At 49.0% G+C, this 19,785-nt stretch overlaps 1 protein-coding gene across 1 annotated transcript in view; it reads right to left on the bottom strand.

The window, feature by feature from the left end:
- Positions 1 to 2,850: 2,850 nt before the first annotated feature.
- ST8SIA2 (ST8 alpha-N-acetyl-neuraminide alpha-2,8-sialyltransferase 2) overlaps positions 2,851 to 19,785 on the bottom strand; it is a 31,636-nt gene continuing 14,701 nt past the window's right edge. Inside the window, exons 2-6 of the mRNA XM_033070770.1 lie at positions 19,658 to 19,720; positions 17,638 to 17,766; positions 16,890 to 17,147; positions 14,520 to 14,813; positions 2,851 to 5,280 (exon numbers count right to left, since the gene is read on the bottom strand). Of these exons, the coding sequence (XP_032926661.1) occupies positions 4,995 to 5,280; positions 14,520 to 14,813; positions 16,890 to 17,147; positions 17,638 to 17,766; positions 19,658 to 19,720 (1,030 nt within the window). The 3' untranslated portion in view covers positions 2,851 to 4,994. The remainder of the gene's footprint in view (positions 5,281 to 14,519; positions 14,814 to 16,889; positions 17,148 to 17,637; positions 17,767 to 19,657; positions 19,721 to 19,785) is intronic.

Here is a 19,785-nt window from a genome sequence, read left to right as displayed (position 1 = left end):
CTGCCACCATCTCAGCACAGGGGGACTTAACTTTTATTGCTCCAGCAGAGCCATGGGTTTGTCCCAGCTGCTTTTTGGGGTTCAAGGACAGTGTTTTTTCCTAATCCATGCTCAAACTCTGTTCTTTTCTCCTGGATACAATCAACAGATACTGCTCCCTTCTATTTTGAGCAGGAGAGCATTAATTCAGTGCCTGCACTGGGCAGCCTTCAAGGAGTTTAGGATGACATCTTCCTGACCATTCCTGGGGTCTGTTCTCCTCCTGCCTCTGTGCCTTCTTCAGGGGGTTGGAGATAGCTGAGGATTCCCTCATTAACCAAGCAGCAGATATTTCCATCCATGTTGACATGATTTGCTAGCTCAGAGGTGCTCAGTTGTTTCCACAGAGAAAAATAAGATTAAGTAGCAGTGAAGAAGAGGAAGGCTAGAAAGCATTTGATGTGGTTAAATTCTGCTGTCTGGTGCTGAGGGTGATAGAGAAATGCAGAGAGATAAAAATACATGCTAATAAACCATTCATAAATGTGAGAAACCTAAAAATTAAAGCAACCAAAAGACCAAAAGAAAAATGTAGGGTTTGACAAGGCATTATATTGGAAACCATGGCTATGTGCCTGGTTTTACCTTCCTGACATTGTGGGACACTCTGGAGGAAACCAAACCACTTCCCTGCTGTCCCCTGTGGGTCTCTCAAAGCTTTAAGCTTTAATCTCTCTAGCATGAAATTGGGTTGTTTAAATTTTGAAAAGGAGTGGTGGATTAAAAAACCCAACAATATCTATGTCATGATTTGTAGATGGTGCAACCTTTTTGAGACTCTTTTGCACAAAATTAAAAATGTATTTGTTTTGGGATCAACTGAAATAATTTGTATCATTTAAGTGAGACTGAAGTGCTCAGTGTTATTCCCAAGAAGTATCCAAAATGCCATGGAAAAATGTAAATAACTTTCATTATGCCCTGAATACAAAATAGTGTGTCTTCCTGGTTTGCAAGATTGGTGTCTGAAAAAGAGAAAATCAGTTTTTTTCATAGGACTAAAGAAACCCCTTAGGCAGCTTGAGTAGAAATTAAAAGGTAATTTGAATCACAGTGACTATTTGCACTTTGCTCCCTAATTATCTGGGCTGTGACTGAAGCAGAGGGTTGGTTATTGACCTGCAGCAAGTCCTGGCTGGTGGAGAGTTTGGGAGAAAGGGACAAACTCTGTTCCTGTCCTGTGGGGCTGGAAGGGAGGTGGTGCCCCGGGCAGTCCTGCCTGGCAGTGTGGGAAGCAGGCAGGAGCTGCTGCCACTCAAATCACCCCAGCCAGCTTTAAACGAGGCACTGAAGGTGTTAATGATGAAGGATGGTGGCAGTGGAGCCTGCAGACTCTGCAGTTTGACCAGAGATGTGCTCGGTGTCAGGAGCAGATATGGGCATGATCTCCCCCAGGAGAGCAAGAGCCATGTCACTATATGTATATATATTTTTATATATACATGCCAAAGCTGTGGCAGACTCCAAGGCTGGGATGTAACCCAGCAAACCATGGATAAAATGAAAAGACAGCTAGGCTTCCCACTGTGGTGTGGGGAGCAGGCAGCACCCAGCCCTTATCCCCAGGCTGTTGTCCCCAGGGGCACACAGTGAGGAGAACACTCTGTTTGGCCAGAAGCAGCTTTCAGAGCATTGCCTCAAAAAGCCACGCTGGGCTTAGCCACTTGGAGACTCAAACTTGCCTCTATTTTTCAAGTTCAGGTCACTTTTTACCATCCAAAGGCTTTCTGGCACAAATGTGCCTTAGCCATGGGAGGGAGCTCCCCATCCCAGAGCCACCAGCATCCCCAGTTTGGACCAGCCTCACTGACGGGGGAGAGAAGAGCCAGGGGAGCTGCTGCTGCCATTCAAGGCAGTTAATTCGTGGTGCAACACTGAGCACCTGCATCTCTGCCTAAGTAGCATCAATAGTCTCCTTTGTTCCACTCTTGATGACAGAAGAGCCTTAATTGGGCATGAAGAAATCCATCAAGCAGCAGCTTGGTGCAGCCGGGTCCCCACAGCATCTGGCAGCTGCTGTGCTGCCCCAAAATAGCCCAAATATCATCCACCCACCCCCAGCAGTGCTGCAGGAGGTGAATCTGAACCTCTGCTCGTGAGCAGCACAAGGGCTTGATGGCTCACTGGGGCTTGGTGGAGCCAGGTCCCAGCTATTTGCTGGAAACTGAGATGATAAATTGTGCTTCCAACCTGAGGAGCTGCTCAGAGAACCAGACCAGAGGGCTTGACACAAAACACTAAAGCAAGGGGAAATTATTGGTTGTTTTTTGTGCATATAAACACAGCAGAGACCAGCCTGCATGGCAGCAAGGTGAAATGGGAGCTCAGCCAGGGATTTCAATAGCTGCAGGGTCTTGCTCATGGTTTAATGCATTTTTACAACGGGGGTGGAACAGGACCCATTCTGGGAATAGAAACATCACCAGCAATTTCATCTCCCTGAATAATTTGCTTATAACTTGCCTGCGCTTTGATGCAGCAGCTGCTTCAAGGGCACCAGAAACACAAAAATCCCTTCTCCCATCCTCTTTTCACCCCCTGGCACACCCCTGTTGTGCTGCTGGAGCTCCAGCTCAATAATCTCTGTAGGCACAGCGAGAACATCCTGCTGGCTTTGGATGCCTCCCTGGCACAGCACTGACATCCACCCCACGAGGGCAAACAAACCCAGCCTTCCCCTCTCCTCCAGCAGCACAAGGGGCTCCAGGGTCCCCCCATTTAATCCATGGCACTTCATGGTCTTGCCTCCCCTCTTGCCCTTCTATTCGATGAAAATGCAGAATAAAAATAAAACCCCCGCACGTTTATTTTATTTCCTCTATTTTTTATTTAAAAAGAAGGTTTGCTAACAGCAATCAGTACCATGGCCCAGGCCCCTCCATACATCAGTTGGCTTCAGCAGTCCCTGCAGCTCCAGCCCTGCTCTGTCCCTCCCTCGTGCTGGGGACAAACCTGGGAATTATCTGGCTTTAAGAACCACTCCTAAATCATGAGAAGCTCCCTGGGATTGCAGATTACTTCCATCCTGCAGTTTTACTCTCTGTCTCTTTGTGTCTCAGCTTAAACTGAGGTTCACAGCCAGGTTTAGCTTTATTGTGAAACTAAATTCAAGTAAAAATAATACACAAAAAAAAAAAAAGAAAAAGAAAAAAGGCACCAGGTTAAAAAAAAAAAAAAAAGAAGACATGAAAGAAATAATTTTCTGGTGCTGGAAAGAAACATCCCCTCAGTGGCAGATTAGCCCACATTTATCCACTATAATGTTGCTTATACCTTAATCTTAGCCATCTTCATCTGACACTAATTAGCAGGCTGGAGGCTCCTATGGGTACAGTAGCTTCTATGGCCCAAAACATGAAAGTGAGCTCTTCTCTTTACCACTTGAAGCACTCAGAGACAATGTCAAGTATTTCAGCCCCAAACTGTACACTTTTTAACTTAAAAAACACAGCAGCAGGAGGAGGCCCAAAGGTGATGCTACCCAGCCATGGCAGCAGTGAAGTGCATGCCTGAGGTCTGCCTGTGCAGTGTTATTTACTCTCCCACAAATTAAACCCAAACAGTCCTTGCTGAACCCTGCACTCACCTCCATTCTGGCACTGAGTGCTAATTAGGAGACAAACAGGATAGGCTGCAGAGGCAGAAAATGAAACAGAATCATCAGATCAATCTAGTTACTTCCTTCAAAATCCCCAAAATCAGAGAAAAGCAAATGTGGTTATAAAAAATTCTTTATATTTTGGGTTCTGTCTGGAAGAAAAAAAAAAAAAAGGAAAAGGTTATTTCTATGATGTTCATCACTAGGCAAGCATCCCATCAAGATCCATCTGACATCCTATTTAACTGTTGGGAGTGAGAGATAATTAGGGCTTGAAAGCACTGACAGAGTGGGACTCCAGGAATTCAGCGCTGTGTGCTGGTTCTTCAGGGAGAAACTGAAAATAAATTATTTACACTTGAAAAAATTCCTTGAAGTCCTGTGGTCTTTCTGCTTGGCTGGGTCTAGGCCTATCACCCATATTTTGGCAGTTTTTGGAGGGGGAAAGAAGGCAGGCTGCTTAGCAGGTAACAGTTGGGAATTAGAGGAATTAGAGCTGGATATACTTATGTTTTTCACATGCCCTGACAGATGTTGAGTGTCTTTGTGACCCTACTCAATACCAGTGGTGCTGGTGTGTGGCAGCAAAGCTCCTTCCTGCCACGTTCCAGCATCTCTGCTCCTCCCTACACTGCTCCTTAAAAAAGGAAGAGAAATACACATTCAGCATCCTCCTCACCATCCCCCTGGCCCAACGCTGATGCTCTCATTCTCTGGATGCCCTCACATGTGTGAGTGTCACTGGGATCAGCTCAGCTCTGCTCCCTGCACCTCCTGGAGCGCCAGCTGCAGCCCCAGAGGCTCCTCCTGCTCCCAAGGCTGTGCCCAGCCTGGCACTCTGTGCTGGGATGGATCTGGGCACTGCTACCTGCAGGTCCTGCTCGGTGCCTTGGGCTGTGAGAGCCACCAACAAACCTTCCCTGCCCACCCCGCTCCCTGCCCCTTCCCCTCCCCGCCACGAGCACGGGGCCAAGGACGCCTCGCTGCCCTTGGCCAAACAAACTAACTACCAACCTCGGACCAGTCACGACAAACGGCTCACGTTACCCCTCACCTAACATACCCTCAAAAACCACCTTCACACCTCTGTGTGTCAGGCAAGCACCCTCCGAGTCCAGCAAGCCCCACAGCAAGGGGTCTTGCCCAGGCCAGTCCTGTGAGATGCTCGTGCACCTCTCCTGCCCCTCCCTTGGTGAACACCGAACAGTTATAATACTCAGGTCAATATATATAGGTACCACGTAGATATATTTGTGTCGCCGTCCTGCGCCTCAACGAACCCCGCCAGGCACCACTGTCCTTTCCTCCCCCTCCCCTTCCTCCCGTGGCTGTGCAGGAACGTGGCCAGGGACCCACCCTACGTGGCCCCATCGCACTCCCCCACTGTCAGCTTCAAGGCTCCTTGCTGGTGCAGCGTCTTTAAGGCTTTGAACTCCAAGGGCATGGTGTGCGGGCTGGCCTGCGAGGTGTAGCCGTACTTGAGGCTGTCGTAGTAGTGGTACTTGACAGGGTTCTGGTTCTGGTCCAGGGGGAAGGGCCAGAAGCCATAGAGATAGATCTGGTTGCAGAAGCGGGTGGCCAGGGTGTACATGAGGAGGCCGGTGGTGGGTCGCTTGATGTGCACCTTGTTGGTCAGCCAGTACCTGCAAAGGGACAGTGCAGCCTGTTATCCACCCTGCACACCCAGCACGTTTTCTCTCTCCAGCCTCTGACTGAGATGTATTGGTGATTCAAAGTGAGAGGATTCTGACTAGCAGAGCTCTCCATGCCAAGAAAAGCCTCTCTAGGGACTGCATCCTCCTGCTCTCTGTCTGCTGGCTACATCACACTTGTTGCCATGGCATTGAAGCATCTCATGCCTCGACAATCCTTTATGAAAAACAAATTGCTTGCAACAGTGGCCTTCGGTACTTCAGCCTACAATTATCTTCCAATCAACCCTGGAGATCAATACCACAGACCAAAGCATCCCCATGTCAAGTAGACTCCAACAACCCCTCGAAGCAGACACAGTCAAACACATGCTGATGACTTTCATTGATGAATGAAGATTTTACTCTGACAGCAAACACGACAGGGCTGGAAAAACATCTGCCTTGGAACAAAGGGTCACCAGGCTGAAAGAGCTAAAATGCACTGCTGAGTTCCCATTACACCCAGCGACTGCTGCTGTGATCCTGGCCCAAGATACATCACCACACTCAGCAGCACGAGTCCATCAGACACACAATATGGCACATTGCAATATAAAATGTGAGATATGGAGGTCAGCTGTGCCTGCTGCTGGGAAGCACGTTAGTTTTTATGAGAGATGGCAAAAAGAACAGGGGAAGGACGTAGGGATGTAGTAATGCAACAGCAGAAACTATATCAGCTGTGGTATTTTGGGCTGCTGATAAAAGTTATTGCAGCATCAACATCCTGTAAGAAGATGTTTCCAGTGCCCCATATTTATTGCAAAGGCAACTTATCTGGTTTGCTCAGCAGGAAAACACTGTCAGAAGAGCAAAATCAGAAAGCAAAACGTTTGGGGAGGTAAAAGATATCCCCATCAGGCACACTCCCTCCTCCTCCAGCATGTCTGATGCCCCAGAGCAGGCAGAGCTGTTGCAGCAGCACATCCCACTGTGCCACAGCTTGTCTGAGCCCTTGGACTATTTTTTACAGGTATTTCCAAGGGCCTGAGCTCAGGTGAGTGACTGGCAGGAGCTTGGATTAAAAGGCAGGAGGAAGGAGAGCAGAGCACGTGGCATTTGTGCTCTCAGCAGATGTTTGGGATCCTGAGCCGGGTCCTGCAGTCACAGTGGAGCCCCAGGAAGTGTCTCACTCCTCATTCCCACTTTCTGCTGGCTCCTGAGGGTCTGGTGCTCAGACAGCAGGAACCCTTGGGACAGCTGAGCCTTAATCCTGCAAATTAGCTTTTCATGAAAGCCATTAAAATTTAGCAACCAAGGCACAAAACGTGCTTGCTTGTTCTCAGCCAGATAAGAGAAAAAATTGACTTTTCTGGTGAATCAAATTCTGGAAGCAGAGTGGCTGCCTTGGCATGTGCAGGAAGGGCACAGGGACAGTTTTTTGGGGTGTCACATCCAGGGGTGTTCAAGGGGGTTTAGCAAAGGATGAATATGATATTTTGGGAAGGAGGTCTATGCCTGACTCATGCTGGCATCCAGCATGAAAAAAAGAGAAAGAAACAGGGGGAAAAGCAGTAACTCAGTGGCACAGTATCAGCATTTTCTGTGCTTGCCCAGCCATAGGGCTGAGCTGTGGGGACCAGCAGAGCTCTCTGCAGTGCCACAGCAACCTGCTCACACAGGTAGCCATAAAGCATCCTCCTTGATGAGTTTATGGGTAAGCACATTAGACCCCCTGTGTGCAGAGGGAAATGGGAGATTATCACAACCACTTAACACTGTGAATTAGGGTATCCTCATGCAGCAGGGAAGCCACCTGGGAAGAACTGTCAAGCCATATTAACCAGCTGGCTTTGAGGGAGGACTGTCTGGGTTTGTCCTGTAGATGCTTTAGCCCTTAAACTCTCCTTTCTATCAATTTACCAGCTGGAGTACACAGAAAAATACTGGTGACCTTTTGTCCTCCCAAAATACTAACTTTTGTGTTTTGTTGGGAGGCTGTAAATACTCTATGAACATCCAAGGACCCTGACAGCAAGATGAAGTGATTCTTGCACAGGCCATTCGTGTGACCACCAGTTCAATGCATATTAACAATGAAACAATGTCTGGGTCAGACACTGAAGCATCCTGCAGACACATGCTGTCCTCTGCAAGCCAGCACACACAGAATCCTTACCAATTCCAACAAGTGTGCACAAGCCACCACCCAAAGTGTATCCACCCCCCCAAATGCAGCTAGTGAGCACTCACTTGGTAACACTGGGGTAGGCAACACTGACAGTTCATTTTTTATAATGAAAGTTTAAAACCTGGCTCTTTTATCTGTATTTCCCTTTGTTGCAGGGCAGGGTACTGCAAAATCCTCACTCATGCAGCATTGTAAATTCTAAGTGCAGCTTTGAGAGGGGGTGATGGACTCCAGGCTGTTCCAAACCACCCACATGGATGACAAAACACATAATGCCCAATCCATAAAACAGGCCATGCCACAGCTCCTCCAATTTGTTTACTGGACAGTGAAGGTGGGAAATCCTCTGGTGAGGTCTGGGAAATACTTTGTAATGACTGGTTTGTGATGGGACTGTCAGAGCTGTGCAAACCTTCCTCTTATCTCTCCCACCACTGTCCAGCTGAGACAGCAGCCACAACCCTGGCGCAGGAGAGAACAGCTGGGGATGGAAATAAAACCTAATTAATTCTGTAAATCCAAATGAGGTTGTCTGGGCGCACATGGGATGCTGTGTCAACAGCACACCTTTAATATGCAGGGTCCAGGATTTTAATTAGGAGGAAAGATAATCTCGAAGCAGGCAGTAATTATTTTTCGAATTGGCTACACCAATCACCATAACTATTAACTGCAACATTTTACAGAGAGAGACAGCAATTAAAAGAGAAGAGCAAAGAGCAGTCCTGAAACCCAATACCTCTGTTCTCAGAGCTGTTGTCCCAGTGAGGACCTCCTTCAGAAGCTGGTGCTGTGTCTGTAAATAAACCCCCAGACATGGATGCAGCTCCTGAGATAGGCAGGAGCCTGAGCAGGATGTGGCTCAGAACAGGAACCACGATGCTGCCAGGGAAAAACTGCCTCAGACAGCTCTGGTTTCAGATCATGATAGTGACAGATGGAAAATGCCATCAGATCTTCAAGGCCATCTTTTGTAAGGAGGCAGCCTAGACACAAGCCCTAACACCTTCTTGAACTGAGACTTCAGAAGAGCAGCTCAGAGAGTCTCACCCTACAGCTGGGAGGTGGTTCTGGTTGCTCCTGATCTCCTAATCCTCAACTGGAGATGATCAGAAGTCTCCTAAGCAGAACTGCTGCCAGTTCTGACCATCAGTGAATACCTCTTGTGAGGAGGCTGCTCTGCAGCCACAGGGAAAGAAAATGCTCTACTGGAAATTAAAGCCCAGTGGGAATCAGGAAGGAACACTCTGAAGCTGCCCCTAGGAAGCCACAGCTGCCACCCCAGCCAGGGAAGGTGGCAGCCTCCCCACTGCACACCTGGAGCATGTGCCCACCACACTGAGAGTGCTCATCCTCCCCCAGCATCACTGCACTTGGGAAGAAGAGCCTGGCTTGGATTCAGGCTGGAATGCTGGGTGCAAAACTCCTCCCTGCAGACAGCATCCAAGGACTGCTAGAGAGGGCAGGGTCCTGCTCTGGGCTTCCCAAGCACCTCCTGACACGCCTGAGAAAAACCTACAATAACTTGTACCCTCCAGGTAAGGGTTAACCCACAGGATAAAATTAACAGAAAATCAATTGCCCTTATGAAATGAATAAAAGACATAGGTCAATGAAGAAATCAAATTTCAGCAGTATCAGCTGCATTATTTCATGATACAAATCAGAATAGCTGAAATAATGCAATTTCAGACTCTTTCAAAGGAGCTAATTCATAAAGTGTGATATAAACACAAGCTGTTGTGGAGGTGCTAGTCCTTGACTGGCAGCAGTGCATTATCAGTCTGCCACACACATCCTGCTCCAGTAATACCCAGGAAAAGCAGGCACAGATAACCAGAGCAGTGCCCTGGCTGATGCTGGTGCAGGAGGGGACAGGATCTGCTGGGGCAGGAGGGGACAGGACAAATCCCAGTGCTGGGTGGATGGAGATGAAGTGCTGGAGCCCAGAGAGCAACTGGTATCTCCCCATTCAGCTTCTTCCAGCCCTCTTCTGCCCAGGTATTGAGTTTCCTCTCCACCAGAACAGCCAAGAGCCATATTCAGTGATGAGAGCTGTGCAGGACAAGCAGGAATGGGCATGTCCCCATCCAGATGCTAACACTGACTCCAAAAAGTGCATCCAGTGTCAGCTGGGCTTTATCCACAGGCTGGACAAAGCACAGACACCAAACTCAGCCTCCTTGTCCAGACTGGATCCAGACCATGAAGCCCAGTTCTGGTTTTGGTGACTTGGCACAAGCAAACCAACTCTGAGCCACAGATTAAAAACTCTCTTTTCCTCCAGATCTTGAGCTCTGTGATGCCTTTTCAAACACATATGGTGCTCAACACTCTCAAGTTAAACAGACAAAAAAGGAAAATAATTGAGAATAACCTTATTTCTTTCACCTTTCCTTTCTATGCCCCTTCACTTCTTTTGAAAAAGAAAAGACTAAATCTTCCAGATTAACAGGAACAAATTAACTCTCTTGGGCCCCCTGTGCTGACACACCACAGCTCAGGTTCAGTGTGCCTCAAGTGCAGAAGATGTGAGGATAATAACTCACACAAAGGTTTTATTTTTTTTTTTGCAGGATAACCACTGATATAACCCACACATGGCTTTATGGGGTGTTCAGAGCTCTCCTTCACATCCCACTCCAGTCACACACTTGTGAATGGTTGTTTTCCTTCCCTACACCCTCCTTTCCCTCACCTGAGTGCAGGACCACAGTCCTTAAACCATTTATTTTATGTTTAGGGGAAGAGCTTTAAGGCACAAGACCCCAGGGCAGGTATTTCAGAGAAGCCCTGTGAGGCTGAAACTCCATAAGGGAGGAAGCACAAATTAGCTGGTTTAGAAAACCCACAAGTGGGTGATGCTGGCCTGACACTGCTGGACACAGCAGACCCAATCTTGAGACAGAGGGTGAGAAAAGCTGTGAAAAGGAAAAGCAGGAACTTAGGTTTGATGTGTTAGAGAAAAGCAGAGGTTGTGGAGGGATGCAAGAGAATCCAACAGGTCAAGAGAACCATCTGCACACGTCCTGTGTGGCTGCAAGTGAGGCAAAGGATGTTGGAATGGATGTGGCACAATGGGGACATGAGGTGAGGGGCTCCAGGTGTGGGTTCCCACCACAGCTGATGCTTGGGAAAGGCACTGTGCCCTGAACTCAGCTGAAGGCTCAGCCCCTTTTTGGGTGAGAGGACCCAGGCAGACACCCAAGGCAAAGGTGAATGCACCCAGTGCCTGTCAGGCTGCAGCCCTGAGTGCTTGTGGCACCCTGTCCTGAAGAGCCAGCTGTCACAGCTCTTTGGATGTTAAACCTAATGGGACACCTAGCCAAGGAGCTGGAAGGTTTATTGATTTTTAATTTTTTTTTCCTCTCAAGAAGCCCTTAACAAAATCTTATGGGACTGGAATTGGTTACTGCCAAGAGATGCTTGTGATGGACACAGTGAGAAATGCTGGACCAGATCAGCAAAGTGAAACGTGTCCCTGAATTTGCTGCAAGGAGTGACAGACAAACCTCCAGACACAATTATTTTCCCTCTCTTCCAGCACTTCATGTTATTTCTCTAACAAAAGCTGCCTGGCAATAGGGATTACAAGGCTTTCTGGAGACACTAACAGGCAACTTATAAGGGGCTTGCTTGCTCCCCAGCCAGGCGAGGAGCAGAGGAATTCCCCAGGGGATGTTTTATGGAATTGCTGCGAAGTAAGGCACGCACACACCCTGCAGCACACAGCACTGTCCCCAGGAGCTGGCTCCCTGCCACCAAACTGCCCCCTCCTCAGCCCTGGGGGTCACCTGGCTTCCTTCTGAGCTCCTCCACTGGAATGCTGAAGGCTCTGTCCCCTCCTGGTGTGAGCTGAACTGACTCTATCCAACTGCACAGATTATCCAGAGCAGCAACACAAAAAGCTATCAGCAAACATTTAAAGCACCCTCACAGCTAGAAAGGTGATGTCTCAAATGATGCTGTTAAGGACAACAAAACAAAATGCTTTTTACTTATCTCAGCAATGCACCCTCTACAAATGCCCCAAAATACACCGAAAATTATAGGAAAAACGCTCAATTGCCAATGAAATGTGTTTTGGTTTGAGGGAAAGCAGAGCAGGACAATAAATACCGTGGTTCAAGGAGGAGTCAAGGGCTCACAAATGTGTTTTACTGGTAGCAGAGGAAGAAAAGGCAACACTTTCGTGGCCAAATTGAAGTTGGCTGAGATGTCAGTCTTTGTAGAAAGTGCTATTCCTTGGGAAAAAAAAATATAAAGAGGTGGCTGGCTGAAAAACCTACCCCATTTCTCATTTCTTTGTGACTTCCAAATCAACTCAGGGTAGGTGATAAAAGGTATTTTATCCAAAAAGGGAGAAGAAGGGACCTCTCTGCAGCAGCACCCCACTGCAGCACAGAGGGATGAGCTGTGGGGCTTTGTGGATTATCCATTCTCTGCTGCACACCACATGCCACAAAATGTATTTGTTTCACAAATCTCAGATCTGTCAAACAAAAGCACAGTGCTATGAACCAGCACAGAGAGAGCTGGAGAGACAGAGGATGTTGTTGGAGACCATATCCCTCACAAGCAAAAGTCTGGGATGATCATAGGAATTGGACAGTGACACAGAAGATGAATAAATTCCTATAAAACCCAAGTGATTCTGGTCAGCTTGAGCTGAGGAAGGACTCCCCACCCCAAACCACATCATATCAATTACCCTGAGCAGATGGTCAAGACAACCCTGAGAGACTTCCCACACAGCACTGAGAGCATCAGCCACCTCCCTCAGCTCATTCAGCTCTGCCTGAGCCACTCTCAAATCCACCCAGGTCCAAACCTGAGGAGGCTGTACCAAGGAAAGGGTTAACACTGACTCCAGCCTTCCCCCAGAACCACACAGCTTTTTGCCCCCCAGCCCTGGGTGACCCCTCTGTGAGCTCCTGGGCCAGGCCACAACACAATGGGTCAGTGTTGAAGTGCTCCCATCAGTTCTGGCTTTCTGAGGGGGCTGCAGTTTTCATTAGATTAATTGCTAATCAGTAGGCATCCTTGTTTTCCTGCTGATGTGTGAGAGCAGGAGGGCAGGTCAGGCAGCAGCTCCCTTGGCTTAGAGGGCAATCCCTGATGAGGATTAGCACTGGCCTCTGTGGTTATAATTGAATTAGTGCTGCCTCTGTGCTGCCAGGAGCCACCTTCTCCATTCCCCAGCACAGTGAGCAGCCCAAGGGACAGGACTGAGGTCCTGCCTGTATTTCCAGCCAGGACCTTGGAGTTTGCCATCAGCAAACTGTCCAGCCACGTGCTGGTGCCATGTTCATCCCCAGCACCCCCAGCTCACTCCATGTGCTTGCTGGTCTGACTGGCTGCACCCCTATGAGCCCCAGGAGGGTTCGAGAAGCCCAAACTCACACTCCTTGCACGAGACCCCAGTAAAGTCCATGGTTACACTAAAATGTGCAAAAGGAAGACAGAGCTCCAAGCCACAGGGAGAGCAGGTGCACTGCTCCCAAAATCCCTGACCCCCTCCAGCCAGGCAGGTCCTGCCAGCCACAGGTGGTGGCTCCAGCACTGCTCTGCTGGAGCTGCACAGGGACAGCCAGCGTGCCAGCCAGCCCAGCTGGAGTGCAGGGCTGTGGCACAGAGAGGCCAGGAAGATGTTGGGAGTTGGAAGATAAGCTCAGCAGCTGAGCTTGTGGAGGCATCCTCGTCTCCCATAGGAAAGCGATGCCTAACCCTTGCCAACTCCTCTGCAAAGCTTCCTATGGGAAGTTTCTGGCACTAGGAGTGGTTGCCAGCACAGGATTAGCAGCCTGTTGATTTAGAGGGCTTATTACAGGAGCTTAATTCTATTTTGACAGATGAAAGTAAGTCAATTATAGCTAGAAATAGCTCCGAATTTGGGTTGTGGGATTTTTTTCCTTCCTCTCTTCCTCTTCTGTGAGTTGTGGTATCATTTCCTTCCCTTTCTTTTCCTCAAAGCCAGTGTTTTCTGTGAGATGCCTCTCTGGCCCAGGGAAGCCTCCAACACAGGCACTTGGGGCAGATGTGGTGCTTGCTCATTATTGCTGCCTGTGAGGCACCATGGCACCACTCCACTCCTTCCAGCTCCCCCAGGCTGCCCTGGAGCCCCTCCTTGGGCTTGCTCCTGGCAGAAATGACCCCAAAACCTGTCCCCACCCCCAGCACTGACACACCACCTGAGCTGGGACAGAAACACCCAGCAGGGACCAGCTGACCTGCAGAGATCAGACTCAGAGGTGTGCAGAAGTGCTCACAGAAATCAGGAACATTAATGCTGAGGCTTAGATGTGGGAGCACCAGCTACATAAGGAAATTCCCATCCTGTGAGATTAACGGGGTCTAGTCAGGATCAGAGGACAACTACTGCCATAAGTCATCTCCAGCAAAAGTCACTGTCTGCCTGAACTCCCTAAATGCCTAAGGAATCATGATCTTCCCAGAGAAATATAACACAAAAGCCAGAGCCTGCCCCATTCCCAAGTCATTTATATGAAAATCTCACCCCTGGGGCTCTCTTTCTTTTATAACCTCCTCATCTCCACCATAACTGTGTCTCCTGCACACCCCAAGATGCAAGCAGAGAACAGAAAGACCCTTTCCTTCCCTCAGAGTAAACCCAGTCACCACCAATTTATCTGATCAGCAGGACCAGACCATGTCACTCCCTCCCACCCAGCCTCACACAAGAGCTCCTTGACTTGAGCTGTGTCAGACTTGTCCATGTCACTGAAGCACAAGGTGACAAATCTCACTGCTAGCTCAGTGCACACATTTCTCCAAGAAAAGCCCTAAATGGGGAGTTGTGGTGACACCCCAGGAGAGCACTGGAGGTTTGGATATTGCTGAAAGCCCTCAAAGAGCACAGCCCCTGTTTAAGGTGGTCTCCAGCTCTTATCTAGAGCCCATCCACCACCCCACCCTCAAGGTCTGCAGAAGGAAACAACCTGTGTTTTCCTTCAGCACAAGCCCAGAGATCACTCTCCCAAACTCCTGGAACTCCTGGGAATCAGGAAATCCTGGAGCACAGCAGAGAGGCACTCACCCTCGCACAGCGTGCAGCAGGCGCAGAGAGGGGTAGGCAGTCCTGACGTTGATGTGGTGCTTCAGGATGAGCTCATTCACCCACTCCACTCTCTCCTTGCCCCCCTTGGCCATGAAGGCTGGGATCCAGAGGATGCTGCCGTTGAGGCTGTGCAGGCGCTGCAGCAGCTTCTCCCTCCAGGTCTCGTTCACCAGGTCCTCGAAGGCGCGCTGGATCACCGAGGGGTTCATGGTCACCAGGTCTGTCTTCATGCCCACGTCCTGGGAGTACTCCTGGACAGGGGCCAGGTTGCACCTGCAAGGGGAAACACCCAACAGTTCAATGGGCTGAGAGAGGGCAGTGAGAGGCAGGAGGGGGCTGTGATGCCAAAAGCCAGGGCTGGTGACAATGTGCCCATTCGCCCGCGCTTTTGGGAGGAAGAGGAGGGAGAATGACCCTCTGCAATAAATTACTGATGATGAGCCAAGCCAGCATCCCTCAGCATGATGCCACATGCACACATGTCCCCCTGGGACAAAGCTGATGTCACCCACAACTGTGGTGTATCATGGATGGTTTAAGGGAGTGGTGGGGCTTCTGGTGCCACCCAAAAATAACATCAGCAACAAAGCTCCCATGGCAGATTTTAGACAAAACAGCCTTTGCTACTCAAGGAAAGCATTTGTCTCTTAATTCCAGCCCTGCTGGAGTAACATTATCCCAAAGGCCTTTTCCCCTCCTAGTGAGTCTCTGCAAACAGCAGACCTGGTGGCACCAGTGGTGATACTGACACCAGCAGGAGGGGGATGCCAGGACATGGTCTCATCTCCACAGGGCCTGCCTGTCTGGAGGCTGTGACCCTCTGAAAACACCTTTTCCTGTAGTGTTCATTGGTGCCTCCTCTCAGATTGTACATGTGGGCACAGGATGTGTACTTGGAGCTCTTGTGTCACACCAACATGAGGGCTGAGGGCAGAGGGACAAACTGCCAACAAATCACCCTGGTTGAGTGGTTTCCTGTGGTTTCTGTGTCTGTGCTGTGCACATGGCACAGGGGAAATTGGCAGAGGGAACCAGCTGATGGGGGATGCAGAGAGATGCTCCCTCAGCATCCTAAAAACCAGAGGGTACCCATGTGTTTGCACACTGAGTGTGTGCTGTGGTGTTTGACAGTGAAGTTACAGTATTGACTGAGCAGGAAATGCATCCTAACCATCTGCCTCAGTAATCAGCCATTATTGCTGTTTTCCCTACTTACAGATGGGGAAACTAAAGGAATGGTGGAAAGAAAATCCAGCTACTGGAATGGGGGCCCTTAGATTGACTCATGACAGGAGTGAATTTAGTAAAAATAAACATTGGACCTGTATCCTGGACACAGACCCAGTCACTGGTCACTGCCAGCCCTGCTGAAAAGGGGTTGCCTGAATGGAGCAAATCTTCCTCAGGAAGATGCAATTTCCAGCAGTGGCTCAGACAACCTACACTGGGAAGTGTGGTCGGTGCTGTGCCAGACCTGCACTAGCACCCGGCAGGGGAGAACTTGCTGAAAATCCCCATCCTCACATCCAGAAAAGCTTTTCTCCTGCAATTTTCCTGCCTGACATGAATGCCCCTCACTGAACTTTGCCAGAACCACAATAAGCAGTTTTTCCCTCTGCTCACTTGTGCTGCAGTTAAGGATAATGCTCTATCCCCTGTGGATAGGCTGGAACTTCCAGCAGCCAGGCAGCTGGAGCAGCAGGGTTTGAGTGGGGGACAGAGGTGACATTATCCTCATTCCCACGTCACGCCAGCACCGCCTCTGTGAGCTGCTGATGGATTGGGCTGTCCTCGTAATAGACTCACCAGAAAACAAATGTCTGCATGTACATAAATCATCTGTGGATTCCACAGCCTCACAACTAACTGGGGCTTCGGGCTGGGAGGGCAGGAGCTCCTCCTCTCCACTTCAGACACCTCCAGCAGTGAATTTGGTGTGTCCCAGAGGGGCTCAGGGTGTGCAGCTGCAGGGACAATGGCACAGGGGACAAAGGGGACACAGGGGAGTGTCAGACCTGGGCATGCACAAATGTGGTGCCAGGGCATCGTGTGGTGCATCCTCTGCTACAGGGAAGAAGTGATTTGGGGAGGAATCATTTGTGAGAGGTTTGTTTGCAAGAGGACAAACCTGAGAGGAGGTTGAGGGGGGTTAATGGTGCCCCATGAGAAGAGACAAGGTACACTTGCAAGAACTGGGGAGCACCTGGAGATGAGTGGAACATTTTCAGCAGGATATTTGCATGGGTGAGCTCTGTGTGTGCGTGTGGGGCTGTGAGGCTGTGCTGCCCCAGCTAACCAGGATCCCTGCCCTGCCCCACAGCCCCTGGCTGCACTGGGAGCAGTCCCTACCTTATGACAAAGCTGTGAGCATCGATCTCAGGGCCACAGCCACTGCTGAGCAGCACCCCTGAGTTGCCCACGATGGCACAGGTGGGGAACTGCTTGCCCTTGAGGGGAGAGGTGCGGGGCAGCAGCTCGTACAGGTTCTGCGAGACGTTCATGGTGCTGTCCCTGTCAAACACGTAGTGGATGATGTCCCCCGGCTTCAGCGTCCCCTTCAGCACTGAAATGTCCTTCTCTGCATCCAGGAACTTCAAGATCTGTTTCCTGAGCACAAGGAGGAAAACAGCCTTATCAGGTGAGGTACAGAGATAATCTGGCTGCCCTCACTCTCTGGCCAGTCCATCTGGCCACGCTCTCCAGGCACAGCTTACAAAAGGATATCTCCATCTCAATCCCTGTTCCCTCTCCACTCATCCCTGCCTGGGGCAGGCTACCACTCAGGCCACCATTAGTGAGGGTCTCTCTGAGTTTACCCAGGCAAGAAGGTCTCCTTCTCTCTGTGACCCATCACTTGCACACACAAAATCCCCTTGGCCTGAAAAACAGGGGCTCGAGTGCTCTTTGTTTTGTCATTTCCAGGCCAGCTGGCTCAGCTGGGAATTCATTTCCAAGCAATTGCTTATAGATATGAAGACTAGCTCAGCAGGAGATAACTCTTTTTATTTCTTCCTTGACTTCTTTAGATGATACAATTTGCCAGCTTGCACTGGAGAGGACCAAATCTGTCTCTTGTCCTATAGGTAATTACCAGTACCTGATCTTCAAAGAGAGTGTCTGGTTGTGTCTCCATTTGGATGAGGCTGGTTTAATGTTGTGCTTAATGCTTTCATTACTTCTGTCAACAACAGCTGGAGACGAGGAGTCATTTATTACTACTTCAGCTCTAGAGAAAAGAAAGTCGGGGAGAGGGAGACAGAATCCGTTAGCATCCCAATGGCACTTCTAATCACAGTCTTCAGCTCTGGCTGCTGGAATTCAAACTTCATCAGAAAAGCAAAATTGTAGTTATTAGCTAAACAAGAAGTGAAAGCCTGCTGGTATTCTGCTGCACTCAGAGATCCTTAAATACCCGCTCACTCCATGAACACAGACTGACAGGCACAGCTCCACACAAAACACACCACTGCACACTGAGCTGCAGGAAGCACGCACAAAAAACACACAGTGACAGGCTGGCAGATGGGTACCTGCAGAAAGACACCCCAAAGCCCCCAAAATTCACTAAGAAACTTCCTAGCCAAAGTGGCTGCTCCATTGCCTTGTGGTCACACATGAACATCCCAAAGTGGATCCAGCTCAGCTACTGGAGAAGATTAAAATCCTCACCAGAGAGGAGTAACTCTCTCTTCACACAATGGAGAAACTAATTCTGAGCTGTTGAGTGCTACCTGTGAGACTGGGCTGTGAGTATCCTCTACTAAAGAGGGGCAGGTTGGCTCACTGGAAACTTTTTCCCTGCTTAGAATTGAACTCAAGGATTTCAGCACCCATATCACCTGCTCCAGACCAAGAAATGAGCAGCAGACAGATGCTGGAGATCACTGGAGACCCCAGTGTTTAATCCCTGCTCAAAGGAGCAAATCAGCCCCAGCACTTCTGTGACATTTAAATCAAACTCCATGAATTGAAGGACCCTCTAAACATTTGGTTCCAGCCAGCTGCCCTCCAAAAAGAAAAGCCAAGCATCTCATCAAGAAGCTGCATGTGTATCTGCAGACCCAAAAAAGCCTTCACACTTCAGAGCACTCTGAAAACTACACAGCCAAAGCACTCACTATCAGCTAAAGGGAATCTCCCTCTCCACTCCAAAGGGCTTTTCCCAGCTGGGAAATGCTTTGTAAATAAATACATTTATATAAAGCATGTAGACCCCAAGGAGTGAGCAGGGTGAGAGATGGGTCAGAGGTGGTGGCTCAGGTTCATGGACAAACATCCAGCTCCTGGGAATGCATCTCCAGCTCAGGGAAAGAGCTCCCCAGGACACACTGTGGCTCACACTGTATAATGCTTCAAAAAGGCAAGGAAATGTGTTTATAAATGCTGGCTGCCAGTGTCCTGATGTGTGTGTATACAGTACCTCTCCAGAGGCTGCCAGTCTGTTGGATTTGTTTGCTTCTTGCATTTTGCTGCATCACTCATGTCTTGGAAACCTTACCGAGAAGGTGTCAAAAATCATAATGGAAGTAGGGTAAAGCAATCCTGGGAATAACTATATTTTTTTTGGTTCTGTCCATTTTCTGTGCTGTGGTCACAGGGGCTGACATCATCACAGAATGATGGTATCACTCTTCCTTGCATGCCACCACGAAGCTTTTCAAATGTGCCACTTGGCAATGCTGGGCTGACAGGGAATCATTGTAAAAATAACCCAGAGAGACACTGAATGGGGCTGGGATGCCAGGGAATGACTGCCACAGAGGGATGTTACTGGAGTGCACTGCAATAAAACTGGAGCTCTGATCCCAAACACTGTGATCTCTCCTCTAATAGCACTTAAAACTATGGAAAATAGCATCTCTATCACTGACTTATTTTCACAATAAGTAACTCATTCTCTCAATCACCACAACTTCCAGATCCTTGGTTATTTGCAAATGATTATTGCACTGAGCTGGAAGAAGGAGGGGGAGAAATGATTAAGAAAATGCAAAGCAGAAGTGAAAAGGAACAGATACATTTGCTAAATAAGAACAGCACTATCCAGCGAAGAGGAGAAGCAGATTAATAGCTGCCTTACAGCAAAAACAAATGAACACAAAATCTAATTTACAAACCTATTAGATTTGCTATGTAAGCTGTTCACAGCTGATCTGATTGTACCTCTGCCTCCAGAACTCCTGCAAGACAAAGGAAATGCATTATTTATAAATCCAACTCCTTTCTGCCAAGCATTGTTCAACAG

Source organism: Catharus ustulatus, chromosome 12 (genome assembly GCF_009819885.2).
Source record: "Catharus ustulatus isolate bCatUst1 chromosome 12, bCatUst1.pri.v2, whole genome shotgun sequence".
NCBI lineage: Eukaryota > Metazoa > Chordata > Aves > Passeriformes > Turdidae > Catharus > Catharus ustulatus.
Note: the sequence above shows the minus strand (reverse complement) of the source record. Positions and strands in the feature narration are given on the sequence as shown.